The sequence below is a fragment of the Macrosteles quadrilineatus genome, unplaced genomic scaffold (genome assembly GCF_028750875.1).
Source record: "Macrosteles quadrilineatus isolate MER2022 unplaced genomic scaffold, UCM_ALF_1.0 Scaffold_2__2_contigs__length_208266976, whole genome shotgun sequence".
Lineage (NCBI taxonomy): Eukaryota > Metazoa > Arthropoda > Insecta > Hemiptera > Cicadellidae > Macrosteles > Macrosteles quadrilineatus.
The window spans coordinates 39,800,506-39,821,345 of record NW_026542595.1 but is presented as its reverse complement, the minus strand read 5'-3'; the positions used below and the strand labels follow the sequence as shown (position 1 = coordinate 39,821,345).

The following is a 20,840-nucleotide window of genomic DNA, read 5'->3' as shown; positions in this document are numbered from 1 at the left end:
CAAGAAAAGGTTAAAAATACCTGTTTAGGTTTTATTGAGAACTGTCTTTTGGAACCGACACATCACTACTTAGTACTTATGATTTTTTTATGAACTAAAAAGTGAATCCATTGAAATCTGTTAACCACTATGATATAAACATTTTAATTAAAAAAAAAACAAAAAAACAATAACTTTGACTTATTAAGTTGAATCTTACCTTTTGGAGTACCTATCGAAGCAATAGTACCTTTTGGGGTCGTGCTTAGCCGTCCATATTCTTTCAGAGCAGTACCTTTGTGGCACATTCTTTTTAATAATCATTCATTCAACTTAATTCAAGTGAATTGATAGAACCATTTAATAATGGTAAATCATAGTCATACAAATTAATTAACAATTATTGTTTGCACTTGCAATATGACGGCTATACCATTAAAGTTGTGTATTATTCTGCAGGTAGAACTCGCAGTGTGGATCTAACCATCTCCAACATACTAGAGGGCTCAGTCCGATTCACACCTGTGCCACCTGAACAGAGGGCCAGCACTAGCAGATCTGCCCCTGTACGTAACAACATTTAAATCTGTCTGAAAATATATCCTGATACTACATAAATACCAACATGTCCTAAGGATGATATTTAGGCCTATATGTTACACTCAAACTCCAAATTCGGACAATGTGCAAAATGTTTACGCACTCCGCACTGTGGACAGTGTGAAATACCCATGTTGCGGAGTGAGCATTTTATTCGAACACTGGCCAAAGTGAAATGCCCAGACCGCGTTGTGGGTAAACTGTTTTACTCAAATGCTGAATTTAAAATGTTATTTGGGATTGAGCAAATCCAAAATGCCCACAATGTGATGTGAGCAAAAGGGATTGCCCACGTCGGGTTGTGGTTATTTCTTCTTTGCGCAAACACCGAATTCTAGTTTTCACAGGAGATCCAAAATGAAGACCTAAATAGAGAGCGGTTAGACCTACAGTAGAACTCCGATTATCCGAATCAATAGGGACCAGACCCCATTCGGATAATCAAAAATTCGGATAATCGGAGTTTTACCTGAATTTCGGGAATTTTAAAGAAAAATCCTCATTTTCGGTACTAAGTGAACTTTTAATTAATAATAATTTAAATCAGAACATTTTTACAGTTTACAATGCTCATAGTACAAGTGTTCTATACATGTTATTAAGTCAATAGTGTTCCATCGAAGTCAAAAATTGGCTAAATGTGTTTAATAACAATTCTTTGATATTTTGCAAAACTTATTACTGTAGCTTTACGTTTTTAAAATTGTTGAAATAAGCGATTCGGATAATTGGAGATTCGGTTAATTGGAGTTCGGATAATTGGAGTTCTACTGTACCTTTGAGCACTTTTTGCTCAAGACAATCTGCTATTGATACAACAGGGGAAAACTGTGCAACTTCCTTAAAAATCCAGACAGAAAAAATGTTAATGAACATGGAAAGGAAATTAACCCCTGTTTCAGTCTGAGGCAACGTGATGGTCAATATTCCTGATTTTGTGACTGGGGACGACTAGCTCCTAGAACTGTTAATGCTAGCAGTACATTGGCGAATATAGGCACTCGGGATAGTTCGCATCGCCATGATTCGTGCTCGCCTGTGCTCCATTTTTTGTCGGTTTTTGGGACGATTCAAAGAAGAAGAGCATAGGTGAGTGCCGAAAGTTAAAATAAAATATGTCTTACCATTAGCAAGCATGTTCGGCGAACGTGGGCGAGCTTGTACTGGGTGAGCTCGTGGTTCACTTTCGGCAGCACTTGTGGTCGTAACTGGAGTAAAAAATTTTTCAAAACAATCGGCCGAACATTCGAGGACTACGTGTGAGGAACTAGTAGCTCACATCGGGAATCGCAACGATAGTCAATACTAGGTGTGTTGAATCCAAGTGCCTGGATGGATGTCGTGTGCTGAACACATAGATGAGTACGGTGGGGGCGACTAGTGTCTATGGAATGCCACCACATTGCTCACTGCAGTGGTAGCGAAAGTGACCACGGCCACGGCAACATCTGTGTGATAAACCAGATGCTCAAGATCGCTGGCGCAGCAATCCTCAGCTAAGGCATGACATGGCTTAGCGTGAATGTAAAATCCAGATGCGAACCCTGGAATGATAACGTTACACCATGTCCTGATCTGTTGGTACTTAACACTTCATGTTATTTGTTAAGTCATCCCAACTTTTAATTTGTATTACATATTATGCTAAATGTATGTATCTGTATGGTAGTCTTAGGTTTAAGGATCTCTAGTAGATGTTCTCTTTTCTTACTTACTTCTTGGTACGTGCTTCTTGCTTCAAGTGATGCCGACCGCACTGTGTCTCCCATATACATGGCTTGCTAATTTCCAACAGTTAGGCTCAGTCAGGATTCTTTTGAGAGAACAGTCGGGTTGGAGTTTAATCTTCAGCTCATCTCTCCCATCTGACTTGCTGGTACAATGCAGGAGGATGCAAAAGAGGACTTGTGAGAAGTCTTTTGTGGGTTTAGTCTTACAGCTGGATTTGATGAGGGATCTGCAGAAATACTGAGGGACTTGTGCCAAGTTCTCAGGGCTGAGTTTTGGATTACATTAAGTTTATTTATATGTGTTTTTGCCACAGAGCCCCATATTTCTGCTCCATACATTATCTTAGATCGAATGAATGATATAAAGAACTGCCTCAGTGTGAGAGTATCTGCTCCCCATGTCCTGCTAGCAACAGCTTTGAGTAGGTTTAGTCTTTTTGTGCACTGCAACAAAATCTGCTGTATGTGGTTGTTCCATAAAAGTTTGGGATCAAGAGTGATTGCGAGTAATGATGGGTTTGGGTTGTTGTATGGGATGGGGTATGTTCTCTCTTCAATGACAACCTTTCTAATAAGTTTGTTTAAGTTTAAACAAAAATAAAAGAAAGAAGTGTATACTGTAAGTTTACTTCTCCGTAGGTAAATAATCTTAATGATACTTGAAAAAATTGAATAACACATTGCAATTCCATACTGCAATTCATGCAGTTTCTGTGATGAAGATATTGTAGTTCCCAAATTTAAAAATATTAATTTGGTAGCACTATTTAATTTTATTTGAAATCTTTTGAAGATATCTGATGCATCATTGTTTACAACTACAGGCAGCAGGATCATGGAGTGAAGGAAGCAGTTCGTCTTTCCCTCGGTCAGCTCAGGATCGGATGATGTCATTTGTGGAGCGCAAAGCTCGTCTTATTGAAGAGGCTCGCAAGCGTTACATGGAGAAACACGGCCTTGTCGACTCTCAATAGACTGTGAGTAGAAGCATAAAAGTTATGATGGACAGGTTTTGAATAATTAAAAAAAATTTATAAACATTACATTTGAATCCTGAACCCTTATATTGGTTCCTTGCATGGTGGAAGGAAAAAACATAGGTGGTCATATGCTGACGTCACCCAGATTGCAAATGCCTAATGGCAATAGTATAAATGCAAGTGGTAAAATCATTTAGAAAAAATTATAAAACAATAACAGTAAAATCAAAACAATTATATACTTATACTAGCTGGCCCAACAGACGTGGTTTTATGTCAAATGCTCGTTCATTTTCAAGATAAGCTCGTTCGCAAGGCTCATTCACGTCCTGGTTGAAGTTCGTTCGCTATGCTCCCTCACCTTTAGGTTGGAGCTCGTTCACTGCGCTCACTTGCCTTCAGGTTAACTCGTTCGCTACGCTAACTCGCCTCCAGGTTGAAGTGCGTTCGCTAGGCTCACTCACCTTTTGGTTGCAAATTAGCTGTTGTCATAAATTAAAAAAAATAATAGTGCTGCACCCTGTTGGTAAACCTATTAAACTTTTTAATGCTATTGAACATCACAGAATCAAATTTTTTAGTTGAACCAGCTGTTAAGATTCTTTAATTCCATTTAAATATGAGTACTCATAAGGTTAACATGGGAAACTCCAGAGCCACTGGGGCGGAGCCCTTTTGACAGATCTGCACCAAACTTCACACAAACCATCCTTGAATAATGCTTAATAATGCCTGATAGTTTCATTACAATCTGTCAAGCGGTTTCATTCAGAGTCTATAAAGGACAAACAAACAAACAAACATACATTGAATTTTATATATAAAGGGTGCGCCAAAAAAACCTGACGGTTTCTGTTTTGTGATAAGTCAGCTGTTATACAAGCTAGAGGCCTCATTGTTGTAGTGAACGATTGCTTATGTTATGCCATTTTAGGTTATGTTTGGTGAAACATCACTTCGTCGAAAGGAAGGTACCGTCTAGTGTGGTGTGGCACGGCTTGGAGTCGTCGGACCATATGTTTTTGAGGACGAAAGGGGGAACACCCCCTGTCACTGTAAAATCGGAACGCCATGTGGACATACTGAGGGGGTTTTTGGGTCCACAACTGCGAATGTTATGAGGGATAGACATGACCAACACGTGGTTTCAACAGGACGGCGCAACTTGTCATACGGCCAATTATTCAATGACAGTTTTGCGTGAACTTTTTCCCGGTAAAGTGATCTCACGGTTTGTGATGTGCGTGGTCAGCTCGATCCCCAGACTTAATTTTGTGTGACTGTTGGCTATGGGTATACTTAAAAAGCAAAGTGTTTGTTTCGAAATTTCGAACCATCCCTGAACTCAAGCAGTGTATGCGGGAAGAGATTGCTTCTATTCATCAGGCTAAGGTTACTGCAAATATGAAAAAAAAAAAAAAAATGGGAAGCCTGCGATTAGGAGAAGGTCCTAAGTGATATAATTGTTCATAAATGAAAATGGCATAGTAGTGTGTACAATATAATATTATTTAATACATAAAATTGTATTTTGTTCTTGGAATATTTAATATTTAAAACCGTCAGGTTGTTTTGGCGCACCCTTTAGATGACAGTTACAATCAGGTGATTTTCTGTTTGCAATCTGGGTGAGGTCAGCCTATGAGGGGAGTATCACACCTATGTTTTTTCCTTCCACCATGGGGTCCATAATCATCAAGTTCAAATAGGGTAAGTTATTTTAGTTTTGTATTAATGGAAATAGACCAAGCAGTGTTATTTGTAAGTTTGTAATATTGGAACATTCTGCAACAAAGAATTTATTGGAAGTGAGTGAACTATTCTAATGTTGACTTTTTGCGAGAATTACTTGATATTATTTTTCCCTCCATATAAATATAATTGGTAATAAATCATTGTGAAAAACACTTCATTCCTCCAAGTTTTTATTTGAAGGTGCAAAATTTGTATATTGTGCTAATTTTTCATATTATTTAAAGAAATATATTGTTTGCTTCATACAAATCACAATTCATTTGTAAGTTTTTAATTAGGTTTGGTTTTACCGTTATAAGAAGTTTTTTTTTTTTTATTTTCCTTATTTTCAAGAGAAATTTAAGAATTTACAGTTTGTTGATGTGGGCTTTTAACCATAGTTTAAACTTAATTATAACAAATTTGTTTTAGGTAAAAGAAAAAAACAAATTATTTTGTAACAGGGCTTATTTTTTTCAGGTAAACAAAAAAAAAATGCTATTGAGATGTCATTATCCGAATAGAGAATATGTCCCCAAGAAAACAGACTGTCTGAGAAAAATTGTTATCAGCGTTACATTACATTATAAGTGAAGGTAATTGCTTTGTACACAACTTTTTCAGTTAATTAATACCTCTCGAACATACTTATTTTATGTAAATACTTATTTTATGTAGCTCAATGTAAGGTACCATAATTAGAATAAACCCTTTCCATTTTTCTTAATAAACTATTAGGTGCAACATTAAGAACCTAGGCAATGCAATCATTTTTAATATATTAGTTAAAACCTCTTGATTTAATATTTTGCGCTTGTGAAAAGATCTACCATACTGCCTTTACATGTTTGAGATTGAGTTTCTTAAAAGTTTTTTTCCATTGTGATCCAACTTTATTGGATTGGTTTATTGGTTATTGTTTTCAACATTTTCACGCAACTGCAGATTTACCGACTCTTCATTAATTTTCAATAGGGGACATGGTCAACAACTGTTTTCTGGTTGCACATGCTGTGTGTCAGAGTTCTCGTAACCAGTTGAACCTGTCTATTCATGAACATGTTGTGTCCTAGTATTTTTATCTAATTTAAAGGTGACAAGCTTATTAATTTTTTGGAAATTTCAGGATGAAATTATTTATAATTATCTTTCCAACCATTATTTATCAGCAATAATTGTAATTTTTCAATTTTGTCAGGGCTTTGGTTCAGCCCTTCCATTTTGTATCAACATTTATACCAAAATGACCACTTTCAAGCCCTGTCCTGCATTATTTGTCAGAATCATTTACCAACCATACATTTCAATTCATAATTTAGTGCCTAATCCAATAAAAATAAAATTTTGGATTTTATTTTGTTTTATATTAATAAAGTTTTGGATTTTAAGGGTGTAACATAGAGCACAAGGGCCTAGGTTTTTTGGGATTTTTTTAGGATATAGTGAAAAGTGTTGTGTCTCTTGTGCCAGTTTGGACTCTTTCCCAATCAGGTAAGCCTGCTATCCTCACAAAAAATCCAAAAAATTTAGATTTAACTATGATCAATCAGCTAACAAAAATAAATGAAATACTGTATCATACGTTAAAAAAAGTAATACTATTGTCTGGGTTAGGCCAAAAATCAAGACATACAAATGAAGGATTATTTTATACCTGTAAAAATTAAATCCATACCGGTATATAATTTTTCTACTAAAATTATATGTAGCTACTCACTACTCTGTATAAAACCATCGAGTTTTGTATATTGAAGAAGACATCCCATCTATATGGAACAGTTGTCGCAAAATTTTTATAAAAAAGGGCCTAGTGAGTGAGCCAGTCTCAGATTGCGCCTGTATCTAGAATTCTATTCTTATTTTTTGTAACAGATAGTTAACATGACATGAAAGATGCTAGAATGTACAATGAGTTTGACTTTGTTAAAAAGTCTGTAACAGAAATCAGTAGGCCTAATTTACATTAGCATAATCGTAATCTGTTGGTGTCTCACTCCAACTTCGTCCATTTTCATTTAAAAACCGGCAACAGTTTTGACATGGGGATGGAATGTCTAATTCTAAGGTCAAAGTTATAACCCATAAGTTCTCGAGTTTATTTGATTATTAGACTAGATCTGGAACTGTGATTATCTCTAATTCAAAACTTAGTATGTGTACTACTATCAACATAGCTCACCTCATATATTCAAGCTTTTGTATATTTTCTTGTACATATTTACCATGTGTTAAGAGTTTGGGACTTCTCTGTTGACCAAAATATTTACAGTGTTCACCATACAATGGGTGGGGAAGTTAAAACACAGGTGTTACTCCAAAATAATCATTATTTGTCTTTGTTCGGAATAGATAGCTTTTAGTCGACCAACCATCACTCTTCAAAAACATTAACTAAGATACTATCACAGGCGCCACATTTTGAAGGCTAAACCCTGTTTGTAATACATCCAGTGTTATTCATAGCTGCGTGGCTTTTCCATGATAAATATTAGAAACATTTGTTGCTTTAAACACTTTCAATGCTCACACCTTTTTCAAAAGTAATACAAATTTGTGTCCCCCCCCCCTCAAATAAGTTACCTCCTAAAACTGAATAACTGCTCTTAATTTTCTTCTGTTCGTATTTTGATTACTTTTGCGTTCATCTCTGTGATTACTGTATCCTAAATTATTTTTAGTGAATTTTATAAAAACATTATTAGGCCTATAGGCAGCATCCCATAATCAATGAAAATCATGTTTTATGACAAGTTATATGTTCATATGTTTTATGTACATATTTAAGATGACGTGTGGAAAGGAATTAGTACAGTGGTTGCAGTGAATTTGATTGTAATAAGCTCCACTCTTAGCATTAGCGGATTATTTATGCTTTTGTAAACAAGAGTATGGTAATTAATCATTTTGAAGAAAGTTACTTTCAAATCGGTAAAATAAAGGATGTTTCAGGTTCATATTTTGTCGTTTTAGCTCTTGTTACATTTTTGTGTGTAAATAACATAATATTGAAAACTAGCAAAATTCATGGTACGGGGTCAATAATGTTAATTTTAAACACAACTTAAACACAAATTAAACTATCACCGGATTTAAGATTTTTAGATTAAGGTTAAGAAGAAATTGAGAACCTTGTCTTGTGGAGGTCTGTGAGATTTATAATCAAAGGGAAATACGTTTTTAAGGGTTAGTGAGTTTAAAAGGTACCTAAAACAAAAATTCATGTAAAATATAAGGTCCTAAGATGATGTTAGCATGACATAAGTTAATGTTACAAAAACAAAATCAGGATGCTAGCCAGAAACAGGTACATTTTATACAAGAACCAAGAGGTGGGTGATACCCTAGAAGCCAAGCAGTGTTTTGCCATCTTACTGTATTTGACTTAAATCAGTCAATTGAATTGTTCCACAATAGGACCTAAAACCTATTCAACATTCGATACAGCAATCTATAAAAACGGTGTTCAGGATGGTATTTCATAATTTAAAAATCTCAGATGTATGGGACAGACTTACTAATTAAATGTATCTAGCAAATAGTCACTGCTTCCATGAAAGAAAATGTTTTTTTTTGAACTAAAAGTAGCCAATATTTTTTTATATTTTTTTATTGTACCTTGCATTATTACATATCGTACTGTTCTACAGTATAACTTTGTTTTGTATGCATACAAACAGAGAGGTTACTGTAACTATTTAGATGTCCTAGTTTTATGTTAGTTGATACAGTGCTAGATTGAAAATATTGGTTTTGTTTGCACTAAAAATCCAGACACTAATGATAATAACAAAAAGTATTCTAATGTAACAAAAACTGTGAAAGTGAAAATCTACAAAAACTGTTGCAATCGCATGTAGCTATAGATGTATTAAATACAATTATTTGTCTCTCCTAATTTTATTAGTGTAAATTGATACATCAGTCAAGCATAGCCTACATATGGCAATAAATGCTGTTGCTGTTAGGCAATAAAATTGATAAGTTCATGTTTGGATATTGACTACCTTTGTGTTTTATGATGATAAATATTTAAAGTGTTACATTTTTCTACCTTCTGTGTAAAAGTATGAAAATTGCAAGTATTTCATTCATTATTTCAGTTTATAAATTAGGAAATTCCTCGCAATTATACTTGTGGTGGTTTTGTTGTAATGTAGACTAAGTTATTGAGTGGCAGATGCAGTTCCAGCACCCCTTTTCCCAGAAATCAACCTTACTCCTAAATTGTGTGACTTATTAAGATTTTACCTGTAATTAGCTTTTAATATATTTAAGATTGTTACTGTACATAAATAATTTATAAATAAATTCAAATACATATTTAGTTTTTAAATTTGGTTTTGCTTGTCCTGTTTCATGTGTAACGTTTATTAATGGACTTTTCTTCTGTGAGATGTTCAAGAGCCTTGAAGTTGATATATGTGGGTGAATACATGTTAATGCCTATTTAGAATTTAACATCCCTCTCATGTTCATTATAGTCATAATTTTTAAAATTTGAACTGTAACACATGTCCCTATTGAGTAACAGCATACTCAAAATTATTGACAACTTAAAATGTAAAACATACTAATGCAGTGGGAAAATAAACTAAGGTAATACTTTCGGTATGTTTTACAACAACAAAAAATGCACAATTTAGTAAATAGGTACATGTTTTTTTTTCATACTTTTCAACATACACAGCCTACAAATATTAAAACTATTTCTTTGTTCCTTTGGTTCAATGAGCTAATGCTAAACAGTATTGAAAGAAATTCAGTGAGGTCAAGAGCAGAAATGGGTTAGGGACTTTAAAAATTACCGTTAAAATGTCCCAAACAAATTTTGTTTTAGGTGGGTACCCAAACCTCTCACAGAAGACCACAAAGGAAATAGTTTTCATGGCCATTTTTACACCTCCTAATCCATTACCCTCACTCATTGTGTTAGGGCCGTCATAAATATGTTGGCATTGCATATATTTCCTGTGGTAAAAAAATTATCACTGACCTTATCTCACGTGCGGCGTACACAAAGAGCTAGCAACGCTAGAGACGCTAGAGTTAGTGTGGCTAGAGAGCTGCAAGTGGATCCTCACCAAACGTTCCCAGAAACCTCCCCACCAAGGGGCAGCAGGAGGATTGAATTTCCAAACGATATTCTTTAAGTTGAATTCATTTTGAATTTTACTCCAGTTAAGATTCTTAAGTTGATTACTCAAACCAACAAAATTGGTTCCATTATCGGTATAGATGACATTTACTCTCCCTCGACGAGAAATGAATCTTCTTAAGGCTAAAATGAAGGCATCAGTGCTCAATGAAGGAATCAATTCAAGGTGTACAGCCCTATAAACTGCACACGTAAATATTACAACCCAGCATTTCTTCTACTCTCTTGTTATGAGTGGGCCTGCAAGATCAATGCCTGTGACTTGGAAGCAAGAAGTCAAATTCGTCCGGTCTTCAGGTAGAGGAGCCACAGGAGCTTGACATGGCTTGGTTGAAAACCTTTTACAGTATACATTGATGTGTGACTCGACCAATAGTCCTCGTCCCTTTCAAAATCCAAACTTTTTCCCTCAAAATAACTAATAGTGCTTGAACACCAGCATGCTTACTGGTAATATGTTGTTGTTCAATCATTCGTTCTGTTATAATGTGATTAGATGGTAACACAACTGGTATATTCTTTGCTGTATTCTTGATCCAGTAATCTTGTATTCAATCTAATAAGACCATCTTCATCAATAATGGTTTTAACTCCACTTAAATGTTTGCTTTTCTTCTCTCCATTGAACCTGTCTCTTTGCACAAGTTTAAACAGTAATTTCTCTGCTTGTTGAAATTCTTCTGACGTTATGTCCGAGCTCTTCTTCTTGGTTTCAAACCGTAACATCCAAGCTATGGTTCTTACATTTAAAGGACAAAGCTTTTCATAAGTTGTATTTAATACATTAAACCTGGCAACAATATTTCTTAAATCTTCATTTTGGCTCAATAGGTTTTCAATAGCATTTACCTCTTTAGTAAAGACTGACCTGTAAGCTCTTCTTTGAAGTTCAGTCATTTTAAAAATAAATCAAAAGTATATTACCTGTACAATGATGAATGTTTACTTCAACATAATAACTCAAAACTATCCTGGCAGGGTCGCCATTAAATGTAACAAAACTCTGAAATTAAACTGATTTCTTGTCAAATAAGTTATACCAGTTTTAAAAAGTTACATTCATTGATTATAGTCAGGTTGGGTAGCAGGAAAATATTTCAGTTCTGGCGGAGAGGCTGCGATTTTAGGTGGTTATAGTATACAAGTTTCTGAACCTAAAACCGCCCAGACCCCAATTTTTAAGGACCTCGGTCGTCCGTAATGACGTCATCAAAATGGCGGCCGTAAGAGGATGCTGGGTCCCCATGAATTGGCTGTAACGACCGAATGACTGAACCGATTTTTATGAAATTTGGCAACTTGACTTACTTGACTTATCTCCTTTCACTCCTGCACGGAGCATAGGGCCTCCACGAATCAACGCCATCGGACTCGGTTGGCAGCCAAGGCTCTCACTTCCCTCCAGTTTTTCCCTGCATCTCTTATTTCTTCTTCTATAGTTCTTCTCCAGGTCATTCGAGGCCTTCCTCTTCGCCTATGCCCTTGGGGATTCCAGCTCAAGGCCTGCCTCTCTACAGCATCTGGATCTTTACGAAGAGTGTGTCCAATCCATCGCCACTTGCGTTTTTTAATCTGTATCTCTACAGGTTCTTCATCTGTAGCTTTCCACAGCTCTCTGTTTGAAATAACCTCCGGCCAGTAGATCTTCAGTATTTTTCTCAAGCATCTGTTGATGAAAACTTGGAGCTTTTGTGTCAAAGATGAAGATACCTTCCAAGTCTCACACCCATATAGCAACACAGACTTGACGTTGCTACTAAATATCTTCAACTTGGTTCTGGTTGAAATGTCACGAGCCTTCCACACTGGATACAGCTGTACAAAAGCAGCATTAGCTTTAGTAATTCTTGACATTACATCTTCATCAGCTCCTCCGGCTCTTGTTAAGACACTTCCCAGATATGTAAATCTGTCCACCTCTTCGATTTCTTCATCTGACATTCTGAAACTGTTGTTATTCGCTACATTTATCCTCATTGATTTTGTTTTCTTTACATTTATTTTTAAGCCTGTAGATTGTTCACTTTCCAAATACTGCAACTTTGCTGTCATGTCATCAAATCTATGGGACAGGAAACAAATATCATCAGCAAAGGCCAGTTCTTCAAGCCTCTGTTGTAGTCCCCAGGATATGCCTCTAGCTCCTTTCTCTGATATTATTTGCAAAACCTGGTTTAGAACTATCACAAAAAGTGTTGGTGACAGAACACAGCCTTGCCTAACTCCTAGCTTTACCTCCAAAGGATCACTTAGTTTACCATTATGAATTACTCTACAATGGTAATTTGTGTACATCTCCTTTATAAGAACTATTATTTTATTAGGGATCCCAAATTTCCTAAGTGCTTTCCAAATACCCTCTCTTTTTACGGAGTCAAAGGCTTTCAGGAAGTCAATAAAAACAAGATACAAACCAACTCGGAACTCATTACTTTGCTCGATTATTATCCTCATCGTATTTATTTGGTCTGTGCATGAGCGGTTCCTTCTGAACCCAGCTTGCTCCCTTCTCAACTTCCTATCAACAACCTCTTTGATTCTGTTTAAAATAATTCTTGCGAATATTTTCCCAGGAATTGAAAGCAGAGTAATACCTCTCCAGTTCTCACATTTGGTTGTGTCTCCCTTCTTCGGCAGTTTACATAATAATCCTGTTTTCCAGTCTTTTGGTATTGTCTCTTCGTTCCAAATTTTATGAAATAAAGGCTTTAAAATTTTTGCTGCCAACTCTGGATTAGCTTTCATAACCTCAAGGGGCTTTCCAATTCTTTGTTTCCTTCAGTGCCTGTTTTATTTCTTCTTCGGTCGGAGGGCTTATATTTATGTTTTCTTCCTCGGCTTCAAAGTTTTCTTCTATGTTGGGATTATTTTCTTCAACTTCCATAAATAGTTCAGTAAAGAACTCATGCCACCTTTTCATTTGATCACTTTCACTAGTTAAGATCTTTCCATCCTTGTCCTTGATCGGCCTGTCAACCTTCATTCTTTTCTTTGACAATTTTTTAGTTATATTATACAGCTCTTTCATGTCACCTTTTCTTGCCGCGTCTTCAGCTTTCTCAGCATACTCATTCGTCCACTTTCTTTTGTCTGCCCTTGCACTTCTCTTCACTTTGATGTCTGCTTGTCTATATTCTATTTTCATATCTCTCTTTTGTCCTCGAGTCTTACAATTGTTCAGCTTATCCTTCACTTTCTTCCTCTCCTCCACTTTCCTCCATGTGTCTTCAGACATCCAATCATTCTTTCCCACTTTTTTCACTCCCAAAACTTCATCTGCTGTGTTAGCATTTCTTCTACTCTCTTGTTAGGGCCTGCAAGATCAATGCCTGTGACTTGGAAGCAAGAAGTCAAATTCGTCCGGTCTTCAGGTAGAGGAGCCACAGGAGCTTGACATGGCTTGGTTGAAAACCTTTTACAGGGTATACATTGATGTGTGACTCGACCAATAGTCCTCCTCCCCTTCAAAATCCAAACTTTTTCCCTCAAAATAACTAATAGTGCTTGAACACCAGCATGCTTACTGTTAATATGTTGTTGTTCAATCATTCGTTCTGTTATAATGTGATTAGATGGTAACACAACTGGTATATTCTTTGCTGTATTCTTGATCCAGTAATCTTGTATTCAATCTAATAAGACCATCTTCATCAATAATGGTTTTAACTCCACTTAAATGTTTGCTTTTCTTCTCTCCATTGAACCTGTCTCTTTGCACAAGTTTAAACAGTAATTTCTCTGCTTGTTGAAATTCTTCTGACGTTATGTCCTAGCTCTTCTTCTTGGTTTCAAACCGTAACATCCAAGCTATGGTTCTTACATTTAAAGGACAAAGCTTTTCATAAGTTGTATTTAATACATTAAACCTGGCAACAATAGTTCTTAAATCTTCATTTTGGCTCAATAGGTTTTCAATAGCATTTACCTCTTTAGTAAAGACTGACCTGTAAGCTCTTCTTTGAAGTTCAGTCATTTTAAAAATAAATCAAAAGTATATTACCTGTACAATGATGAATGTTTACTTCAACATAGTAACTCAAAACTATCCTGGCAGGGTCGCCATTAAATGTAACAAAACTCTGAAATTAAACTGATTTCTTGTCAAATAAGTTATACCAGTTTTAAAAAGTTACATTCATTGATTATAGTCAGGTTGGGTAGCAGGAAAATATTTCAGTTCTGGCGGAGAGGCTGCGATTTTAGGTGGTTATAGTATACAAGTTTCTGAACCTAAAACCGCCCAGACCCCAATTTTTAAGGACCTCGGTCGTCCGTAATGACGTCATCAAAATGGCGGCCGTAAGAGGATGCTGGGTCCCCATGAATTGGCTGTAACGACCGAATGACTGAACCGATTTTTATGAAATTTGGCAAACAAGTGCTTTAATACATTATCTCGGCCTGGGTTGAAATTGGTAAAGTTTCATAAAGTCATTTCAAAATGGCGGCCGTTAAAACCTAAAATTAAAGTGTTTTGTGTTCTCAACTCCCTCCAGAGATCTGCAGTAACCTATTCACTTTCCTTGCAATAAAAGGTTGCATTACCGTCTCTGCATTTCATAACATTAGGTTTCATGAGTACCTAGGTTTGCTGCTACAAGGAGATTAATAAAGTGAGTTTTTATTAATGTATTAATAGCTTAGTTTAAAATAAATAAATTTGCCAAGTTTCATTAAAATATAATCATAAACAAGCAAACTACAACAGTTTATATTGTACTCTCTGTAATGATAACATGGGAATTTTAAATTTACAATGTTTTAAATTTTCTCCGTAACCAATTACTTATAATACCCCCGCCGCAGCAAACCTGCAGACTTAGCGAATTTCCATTTGCCTGATTGGATTTACTCTAAAATATCTCCTTAAAAATATCACATTTATTCCCCATTTAAATAGCATTTGTTTAACGAGTACTTACGTTTGCTGCAACAGGGAGGGTAAAAACATATTTTTTTATGAAATGTAATAGTATAGTATGAAATGAATAATTTTTACAAATTTGATCAAAATATGTTCATAAACAAGCAAAATACAACAGTTTACTTATTCTCCATTAGAATAACATGGGAATTTAAAATTTTTTTTTTAATTTTCTTGGTTACCGTTAGGCACATAATGACACTTCAATATACTAAATTATTTGTTTCTCTTTTAGCTCCACAATATGGTTTGGAAAGAAATTGCTAAATCTTATGTTTTTTGGGTCCAAAATGGGAAAAACCAAATTTCACCCCATAAAACCCCCCATAAACCCCCGTTCCCATAGTCCGATCATGCTGGTTCGAGTAAACATATAAAATGATGGATATCTATTAACGAAGCGATTTTGTAAAAAAATGTTATTCCTTATGTTCTTCTTATTTTGATCCAATGAATCAATTCTTAAACTTTGTCCCTACCTTTTTTGAACACACTGTATATGTGTGTGTCCGTTAGCAAAAATTATCCGATCTTAATGAAATTTTGCAAAAACGTGTAAACCAACGTTTCTTCAAACAAGATCGCGAACCAGCGTGGTCGGACCATGGCAACGGGGTTTTTGGGGTGATTTAAGGGGTAAAAATTGGGTTTTCTTATGTTCGGTCTTATGTTCGAACCTCATGTTTGACCCTCAAAACATGAAATTCCCTAATTTTTCTCTAAACTATTTTGAAGATCTTAATCAAACAAATAATTAGTGAATTGAAGTGTTTTTATGAGGTTATTGGTTACGGAGAAAATTCAAAATATTGTAAATTTAAAACTCAAATGTTATTATTACGGAGAGTACATAAACTGTTGTAGTTTGCTTGTTTATGATAACATATTTTGAAACATGGCAAATTTATTTATTTTAAACTAAGCTATTAATATATTAATAAAAACTCACTTTATTAATCTCCTTGTAGCAGCAAACCTAGGTACTCATGAAACCTAATGTTATTGACATTGATTTAATTGAAAATCAAATCAGGGAAATTGAAACTCACTTAATCTGCAGGTTTGCTGTGGTGGGGGTATTTTGCCTATTCCATGAAATGCAGAGACGGTAATGCAACCTTTGATTGCAAGGAAAGTGAATAGGTTACTGCAGATCTCTGGAGGGAGTTGAGAACACAAAACACTGAAAGATTATTTTTTATTTGAGCTTTTAACGGCCGCCATTTTGAAACGATTTTATCAAACTCGACCATTGACAACCTGGGCCGAGATAATGTATTAAAGTACTTGTGTGCCAAATTTCATAAAAATCGGTTCAGGCATTCGGTCGTTATAGCAACAATTCATGGGGACCCAGCATCCTCTTACGGCCGCCATTTTGATGACGTCATTACGGACGACCGAGGTCCTTAAAAATTGGGGTCTGGGCGGTTTTAGGTTCAGAAACTTGTATACTATAACCACCTAAAATTGCAGCCTCTCTGCCAGAACTGAAATATTCTGCCACTATATGCAGCTATACGACCCCACTATTATTATATTTCTACAAAACAATTATAACATTATTTAGACAAATTGAAAACTAATAACATGTGTTTCTCAAAGTGTTGTTAAAAAATCATCCAAAGAGGACCAAGTTAAAGATTTCCAACAGCTTGCCTTTACGCCAACTACTTCCTTCACTACTTCCTACGTCACGGACCTGATTCCCTCCCTTCCCATAGCATCATAGGATTGCAAATACCTTAATATAATGGTCATAAACAGATCCCTAACCCTGAACAGCTCGCCTTTACTACTTCCTTCACCACTTCCTACGTCGCGGGCCTGCTTCCTTCCCTTCCAATAGCATTTTAGGATTGCAGATACCTTAATCTAATCGTCATAAACAGTTCCCACACTCCGGACAGCTCACCTTGACTACTTCCTTCATCACTTCCTACTTCGCGGACCTGTTTTCCTCCCTTCCCGTAACATTTTAGGATTGCAGATACCTTAATCTAATCGTCACAAACAGTTCCCACAGTCCGGACTGCTTGCCTTTACTACTTCCTTCACTACTTCCTACGTCACGGACCTGTTTTCCTCCCTTCCCGTAACATTTTAGGATTGCAGATACCTTAATCTAATCGTCACAAACAGTTCCCACAGTCCGGACTGCTTGCCTTTACTACTTCCTTCACTACTTCCTACGTCACGGACCTGTTTCCCTCTCTTCCCATAGCATCATAGGTTTGCAAATACCTTAATATAATCGTCATAAACAGTTCCCACACTCCGGACAGCACGCCTTGACTACTTCCTTTACCACTTCCTGCGTCGCGGACCTGTTTTCCTCCCTTCCCATAGAATTTTAGGAATGCAGATACCTAAATCTAATCGTCATAAACAGTTTCCACACTCCAAACTGCTCACCTTTACTACTTCCTTCACCATTTCCTACGTCACGGACCTCAAGCTAGTGTCGTCATTTGATTATATTTATGTTCCATACCGTTTCTGTTCAAAGTCAACAGCTGATATGTCTTTGTTTATGTGTCAAATACTGCTTCCATAAGGATTACATTGAAACTTTGAGACCCATTGGGGCGGATTCCTGAGAGACTTTTTTAGCGCCATATAGATGTTGGCACCCACCGATATAGTCTTTATGACCATGCAAAATTTGAAAACGATTGCTTCAGCCGTGTAGGAGGAGTTTGCGTATTACGAAATGCATAAGAGTCGACGTATAAGAGCTTCGCTCGCTCCGCTCAATGAACTTAGGGATGAACATAAGTCTAATATTGCATTATCTAGATTGAAACACTGCTCTCATCCACCGTTGTTCTCATCACCTATGTTTAAGTCAAAGTCGGAATGTAAAATAACATCTTTACCTTCAGCAAACTGGTCTCACCTCTTTCACACATATGGCAATCTATTGTATCATCATTCTTAACAATGGGAGCGAGCTGATCTAGTGGTAGAGTGTGGTACTTCTGTCCCAGGTTCAAATCCCACTAATCACCAATAGATTTTATGTAAGTGATTATACCACAACTTTTAGGCCCAGCCTGAAGTAATACAACAAATGATTCCCGTCTGAAGAAAAAAAAAACCATAAAATGTTTGAACTTTAAACCACTAGCAGTTACCCGGCGTGCGTTGCTGCGCTAACAACTATTATTTTATATAATAATTTGTTCTTTACGATAAATAATAAAAATGTATACCAAAAATAAAAATAGAATATTTATTTTACTTAACTGCCAGTGGAAGTGGATAGACAATGTTTTTTCGTTTTTTCATTAGGTGTATACTATAAATATATAAGTTTTTAAGCGTACCTACCACCACGTGAGCATGCAACATACAGCTGTCCATGCGAAAAGCATGAATTTTATAAATTTAAACTGGCGATAGTCAGGGATTGCCCTTATGCCTTATAATGGTGATTGCGAATTGAATTGGAAATTGTAGTATCTTGAATTCAAAGGTAATTCGGATGAAATCATCAGTATTCTTGGGATTAAGAATATTTCTCCTTTTAACTTACCACTGATGATTGTTGCTTCGATCAAGTTTGGTGTCATTTTTTATTTCATAGTCAGTCTGGTTCTGTTGAGCAGCTTGGGTGGATTTAAGTTTGGTATTAGTATTATCGGAGTTCATTCTTTTAATGACAGTAATGTGGTGGGTTAATGACAAATCGGGAGGCATTTGGAATACCTGAGATAGAAGAAAAAAAGATAAAAATATCAAGGGATTGCCATCCCTTTTATTGTTTATAATTTGATAAAGGTTTTTACGTTTTATGTTTACATATTTAAAATAGTGGACAATTCAAACATTTTTGAGTGCACAGGTGTGCTGCGATTGGGGTTGGACTTATCCAAAAGTAAATAGTTTCCTTTGCTGCATTCTATGGAAATAGTGTGGCACGGACTATTTCGAATCATGACTAATACAGAATGTTGTGATTATTCAAACCTGATGCTGTGTGTACTATACCTCAACTCACACTGAATGTATCAATGGTTTTTGGACTAAGTGATTCATATTAGACAAGGAACAAAGAACTTTAGTTTCTAGACGGGAAACAACGGGTGATAAGTTGGGGACTAGCATCACAGAATTGAGTCATCTGAAATCCCACCCCTTACCTAAAACGTTCTAGAACGACCATTCTCATAGAAAAATCATAGAGGCCGCACTTATCAACTAGTATTTTGCTTTACTCTCAAAGAAGTTGGAATGACAATGTATTGGAGGAAGGAAAGATGAATGAAGTGTTTTAAACAGGTTATAAAAAATAGTTTATTGTTCACGCAGTAAGGAGGTGTGTGCAGCAGAGTGTCAATGCTCTACCTTTTCTTGGTGCTCGTAGCTGCAGCCACTGCTCTTGGTTAGGTACGTACATCTCAGCTGGCATCAGCTCCGGTGTGCGTGCAGGGCTGTCATCCGAGTCTGTGACAACACATCAGTTAGATTTGACAGGAGTAAACCCTCCATACCCATGTTAAAGTTGTAAACAGTGTTAGCATGAGAATGGATGCAGTTCAACTGAGCTACAAAGAGTGTATTGATGTAATTTACTAATTTCTGTCAAATAGACCTACTCCAACTTTTAAATCTAGCACCAACCTGATCTAAAATAACAACTAAACTATGTATAGCACCTTGTATGTTACATTAATAGTAAAAGTATCAAAAATAAGAGCAAAAAGGAATTTTTCAGCACCATACTCTATGAATGGCTTATTCAACCATACTCTATTCTAATTAAATGGTGGTCCATATATGAGGGCCTCAGATGCAGAGAGTTGTTCATAAATCAAGGTCTTCGAGACCTCTTGTTGTTTGTGGTTGGACTTAGAAAGTGTGCAGTAGTCACATGGGGAGTGTATGGGCCTTTACAAATTTGTACAACAGGGCTGGCAGAAGTTGTTCATCAGTTTCCATTGTGATAGTTATTGAATTGAAATTGAACTAAACTTTGCTGCAAGATTTGCCTTTTTCAGAATTCTAGGGTTGACCGTTCGTAGTCCTTGATAGTCTTATAGAGTAGAGACGTCCCCTATTAGTTTAATAATCCCTCTCATTCAGTCACACCATGGTCAGCATACAAAATTATCCCCAACATTGAGAAAATGAGCCTGATGAACAACAGCAGTTTGCTTACACCATGGAAAACATTGTGTAGCGTAGACCGGGGGAATCGCGCCACCTTGAGTGAAATTGAAATTTCATGCAGAACTGTGTTAGAATTGATGTAAATTGTAATAAATAAAGCATACTAAGTTTGATAACCTATGTTGTAGTATTTTTTTGAAATCGAAATCTTTAATAGAAAGTAGAAACAAAGTAAATTTTTTTTCTAAAAGCTTGCACAGTGGCGGAATTACCCCGGTACCTGGAGTTATTCCGCCACACCACTGGGGTGCCACCACACCATCAAGACACAGCAAATAATCTATGAATAATGGTAAAGGATGTAATAAAACACAACATATAGTATAGTTGAGTAAATTACTATTAGGTAGGCCAAGTTAGTCTCTGTCGTTCTAATTTGAGCAAAAATCACATGGGTAGTTTTCTTGAGTATTGTAACCACTGCACTATGAGTGTGCCCATTTTCCACATATTACACACTGATACCACATTTCAGAAGTAGGACCATACTCCCCGTACACTAACAGTATTCAACGTCCTCGACACACAAATCAAAAGTATTGTCGTCGTCATAATTTTGCTTA

General features: G+C 36.1%; 2 protein-coding genes across 3 annotated transcripts in view; one reads left to right on the top strand and one right to left on the bottom strand.

The window, feature by feature from the left end:
- LOC128987655 (lipid droplet-regulating VLDL assembly factor AUP1-like) overlaps nucleotides 1-20,840 on the top strand; it is a 60,103-nt gene that overhangs the window by 28,934 nt on the left and 10,329 nt on the right. The window contains exons 8-10 of one of the 2 annotated variants that reach the window (XR_008490263.1): nucleotides 439-545; nucleotides 3,134-3,286; nucleotides 5,504-5,619. Coding sequence is in view for 1 of the 2 variants with exons in the window: in XM_054408614.1 (XP_054264589.1) it covers nucleotides 439-545; nucleotides 3,134-3,283 (257 nt within the window). In the remaining variant the exon portion in view is untranslated. Of the gene's footprint in view, nucleotides 1-438; nucleotides 546-3,133; nucleotides 3,287-5,503; nucleotides 9,357-20,840 lie in introns of those variants that run through there. The other variant, XM_054408614.1, reaches the window with a different exon arrangement.
- Nucleotides 19,390-20,840, bottom strand: part of LOC128987654 (uncharacterized) — a 30,098-nt gene continuing 28,647 nt past the window's right edge. The window contains exon 13 of the mRNA XM_054408612.1: nucleotides 19,390-19,551. Coding sequence (XP_054264587.1) covers nucleotides 19,409-19,551 — 143 coding nt within the window. The 3' untranslated portion in view covers nucleotides 19,390-19,408. The remainder of the gene's footprint in view (nucleotides 19,552-20,840) is intronic.